General features: G+C 39.3%; 1 protein-coding gene across 1 annotated transcript; it reads right to left on the bottom strand.

Annotated features, from left to right (window-relative positions):
* Positions 1–656: 656 nt before the first annotated feature.
* Positions 657–4,432, bottom strand: LOC104772992 (lipoxygenase 2, chloroplastic-like). Its single transcript, XM_010497545.2, has 7 exons — positions 4,093–4,432; positions 3,171–3,998; positions 2,982–3,067; positions 2,432–2,542; positions 2,025–2,326; positions 1,650–1,916; positions 657–1,554 (listed from the first exon to the last, which is right to left on the bottom strand). Exons 1-7 carry the CDS (start codon positions 4,430–4,432, stop codon positions 795–797), a joined length of 2,694 nt encoding a protein of 897 aa, XP_010495847.1. The 3' UTR covers positions 657–794.

Raw genomic sequence — 4,432 nt, 5'->3', positions numbered from 1 at the left:
CTCTCACAATATACTTTTGGAGATGATGTATATATTGGCTTCCCAACCGAATATGAGTGTGGTTATGCGGATCTTAAATGGTGCCTGTGATGTAGTAAGAGACGAGATATTGAAAGGATGGCCTCCTACATCAATGAAAATACTATTTGATGTGAATTCATGTGATACATATTACAAATTATTTCATCTCCTATGGAAGATAAAACCAGAATTTCATATACAAATAATATATTAAGCTCTCATTTCTTCAAATTCTAGAGATTTACTTTAGGGTTTTATCATGTTTTTTTTTTCTTTTTTTTTCTTTTGAAGTTTTGTTGTTCCGGTTTGTGTAATACGAGAGCCAACTAGTAGATAAATGACGTCACAATGAAATGCGTGTATTGCGTTAAAGGTTTGCAATAACAAAAAAAAATGCAATCTTAGGCTCACAAAAATCACATTCTTCTCACAAGAGCACGATTGACACAAGATACATAATCAAAGGCTACGATTACTGAAGTCATTTAACTAGTTAGCTTTTTTTTTTTTTTCTGTTTTGGTTCATTGATATAAGTTTATGTCAAATGTCAAAAAAGAAAATGACACATGTTGGTTTCTCAAATCTCATGCTGAGAAAATCTTACAAGATGTTCGAATACCTAAGAAAAAGCCAATCAACTCTAAAAACATTTGGTATTCTCTAGCAATTGAGACTTGAGATATTTATATAGAAAAGACAATGAATCATTTAGTTTATCTTTTTAAAAGACATACAGAAGAAGAAAGAAATGATGAGAAAGAAAACGTATAGATCAAATAGAAATACTGTAGGGAACACCCATTCCGGTAACACCAGCCTCAGACATGGGCTTCAAAAGCTCATACTTAACTACACCAGCTCCCGCTCTATTCTTTAGAGAAAGGGTCACATTTCTCTCATCTATCACTCCTTCTAGGTATTGGAGCCTGCCTTTAAAACGTTCATAAGCAGCAAATATAATAGGGTCGTTCGCCCAAGATGCTTCTGGGTATTCTCCGATGTACTCTTCGTCAGGTGAATGAGTTGATAAAAGATCCAAAGTGACCATCACTAGGGTCGCCTGCTTCTGAGATGGGTATGTATTAAGCATCACTTTTTCTGGCGTCTCATAAAACTCCTTTAGCTCTTCATCTGTTGGTTCTTCCACGGGCATTCTTATCCTTGTTGTGGTTGGTCGGTTGGGAAAGTATCCTCCATATCCATACTGTCCAAAATTCACAGCTGCATGGTGACCTGAGGCGACCCACGCAATCGTTGTTACCACACCAATCAAGTCATCTTGTGTTTCGAGGACAGGCCACCAAGGTTCGTCTTTCTTGTCACCGTGCCCTACGTTCCGCACTTCACTCCACCATCCTTGGAGTTCCTCGTCCGACTTGATCAGTTCTGCATCGGGATAATAGTGTTTCACATAGTCTGTCACCCATTCCTTAATTGAATCCCACAATATTAGACCGTCATTCGCAAATGGGTAGTCTGGTATCGTCAGGCGTAATCCATGTTTTGCGGTCTCATCTTCCTCAGCCATCCCCCTTGTATTGCAAATTTTTATATGTAATAAATATTTATTTCGCTTTGTAACTAAATTATAGTGGTAATATCTTTTCTTAAAATAAGCAAAACATACCTTCTGATGAGATCGGCAGGTAAGCCTTCCATGTCAAACCTCCATAATTTATCATAGACGTCTGAACTTAGCTCTACTGAATACTTCCCGGGCCAAAAACAAGTCTCAATGATTCCACCTGCATTAATAAGACTTTGGCGTGCACGAGCGTTGATCTCCATGGTGTAGCGGAAGTGAGGATGCAAAAGCCTGTAGATTGGATGCATGGCACTTAGTTGTCTATTTGCCGCTATTATGTATGGCTCCATACAACAGTGAGTCCTCAACCTGTAAATTTATCCATCTCTTACTAGTTATATCACATGCATGTAATGTAATAGATATATAACGTATATGAGGTGATATCTATTTTGAATTAAAGAGTGTTTTCAATACCAATGAGAAATAAGCTGGTGATAACCGGCGTCATGACATATAGCATGAGTCTTAGCAAGGCTCCACAGCCAGCATGAGGTAGCATCATAGCCTGGGGTGAAGACCTTCTTCCATTGAGGCTTGTTGATATTTGGGGGACATGTCAACTCAATGGCAACAGGCCTCAATGTGCTATCATCGCTGAGGAAGAATAGTGTTCGAGAAGCATATAAGGTGGTATTCTCCAACTCTCTCACTTTGTTCACATACGGTAGAAGCAAATCGTGATAGTCCAGCACGAACAATCTCTTATTCTTTAGAGCCTGTATGCATTACATGATACATTGATGATTCATCATTCATTATGAAAATAATCCTCTTTATACACAAACAGGCATTTTCTATGTAAAACATGTCAATAGTCTTACCTCGTCAACTGACATGTTTCCTTTAACTTCCTTTTCCACAATATCCCAAGTAATGAGTGAGGTGGGATCACCATAAATGGCCGGGTCTAGTGTGCTTTTCAACGGCCACTCCTGGATTTACCAACACGAGAAATTTATATTAACATCCTAGATATATATATGTGTTATTTTATATTTCTCTCTGTTTTTTTTTTCTTCTTTTGAATGGAAATATCCTCTGTTATTATTAAAGTTATTCCAAAGAAACAATTTATTATATATGGACCAAAAAAACCTTTAACATTAACCTTTGGTAAATGGAAGAAAATAATATTTTCAAGGTAGAAAATCAAAAATTATTAAAACTTAGTGTTTACTATGCAAATAAAAAGGAAGTCCTACTCTCAAAGGGTTAAACAAATAATTTTATCATTGGATATGAATCTAAATATAGAGTTTGAGTATGAATAATTTACAGTACCGTTGGAGAATAATTTCTAATTTAGCTTTAAATGATTAATTTTTCTAGCACCATGTTTAGAGTCAAAGGCATGTATTACGTGTAGCTTACTTTAACTAGTTCAATGCAATAAGGATTAAGGCCCGCAAGTGTCTGGCGAGCAAACTCGTGGTCTCGTAACCATGAAAATCCATCCCCTGAATCAACGTGAATGATATTAGAAAGTGAGTTTAGTCGCAACCTAGACAGTACAGAATTGGAATAATGTAATGGAAGATTCAAAAGGAGAGAGGTAGGTACTGTTAATGAGGACTGGGGCTTCAAACTGGAGAATATCATCGCGAGCTTCAGTAGCAGCTTTGATGAGTCTTGGGAGCAAAGGTAAAAGGCCAGCATCTTTAGGAAGCTCAATGCCTTCTTCAAAGAGATTTTGTATGGCCTTGAAGTGTGGAAAAGGCAATTGGGGATCCAACAGAACAGACTCAATCTGAGGGAACACCGAAGGAATAGCTGCCAAGATAGCCTTGCCTGTGAATGCAGTTCCCTTGGCTGTAGAGAACTCCTCGTCTCTAGGGACATAGAATTCGCCACCGTAGCGTTGCTCTGAGGAGGGGTCAGACTCACAAGGTTTGCGACCTGTCTTGCAGCGCCTTGGATATGGATGTGAAAGGCCTCCAATTACTGGACGATCAAGTTCAGGATCTTTGTCAGGGTCACCCAAATCGTTGTACACATCATAGTCGTAAACACGCTCGTACTTGGTAAATTCACCAAGTTTTTCGCGGTTATTGCCTTTTAAGGTCTCTAGCTCCTTCTTTCGGAACTGTTTAAGAGGCTCCGGTGTTTGGGAAGGCAAGTAGGACTTGTTGGAGAAGAATATCCGCATGTCTGGGTCAACGGACTTAGGGGCGATCCATGAGTCACATGTAAATGTAACGGTCCCGTCAAGTAACTCAATCTCCATCTTCTTGAGGAACAACTCTCTATGGTACTGGTTTTGAACCCTGATGGCCCCAATGGTTCCAAAATCTTCAGGCATCTCAAACTCGCACTCATATTTCTCATCAGGGGCTTCACACCATATACGTTGTGCGTAGTCTTCTACGGGATCCTTCTCTGTCCCCGTCCCTGACATATGTGTACTTGGTTAACATTTAACATTATTTTATATTTATGAAACAAAAAACAACAATGTAACAAAGAAAAATAAAAATTTACTCACGTGGGTCAGTCTCGGCGCTGATAAGCTCCACAAGCAGTGATTTGCCGCGGATGTCAGCTATTTGATCGAGAGGTCTAGAAAAGGCTATGCCCCGAGACTCTTCTTGGGCTGTTATAAATCCCTTTACTTTAATTTTCGGAGCGTTTTTTCTCACTACATTACCTTCATGTTCAATATTAGCCCGTGAGGCGGTGACCTTACATCGTCCTCGACGAGGCAGCTTGTCTCTACGTCCTACAAAGATGGGGTTTATGAACGCTGATGGCTTAGGGAACAAAGAGCTGAGACTCTTTGCTATGTTCACGGTCTGGAGACTCGACGATGACTCTCTACAAAACAT

Source organism: Camelina sativa, unplaced genomic scaffold (genome assembly GCF_000633955.1).
Source record: "Camelina sativa cultivar DH55 unplaced genomic scaffold, Cs unpScaffold00382, whole genome shotgun sequence".
Lineage (NCBI taxonomy): Eukaryota > Viridiplantae > Streptophyta > Magnoliopsida > Brassicales > Brassicaceae > Camelina > Camelina sativa.
This window is presented reverse-complemented; position numbering and strand designations above follow the sequence as displayed.

Bases quoted from the DNA above. Each gene is read 5' to 3' on its own strand.
- LOC104772992 (XM_010497545.2), bottom strand. From the start codon at position 4,432: ATGTTTTGTAGAGAGTCATCGTCGAGTCTCCAGACCGTGAACATAGCA. The intron at 3,999-4,092 runs GTGAGTAAATTT...CACATATGTCAG, and splicing joins CAGCGCCGAGACTGACCCAC to GGACGGGGACAGAGAAGGAT. The intron at 1,555-1,649 runs GTATGTTTTGCT...TTGCAATACAAG, and splicing joins CCTGCCGATCTCATCAGAAG to GGGGATGGCTGAGGAAGATG.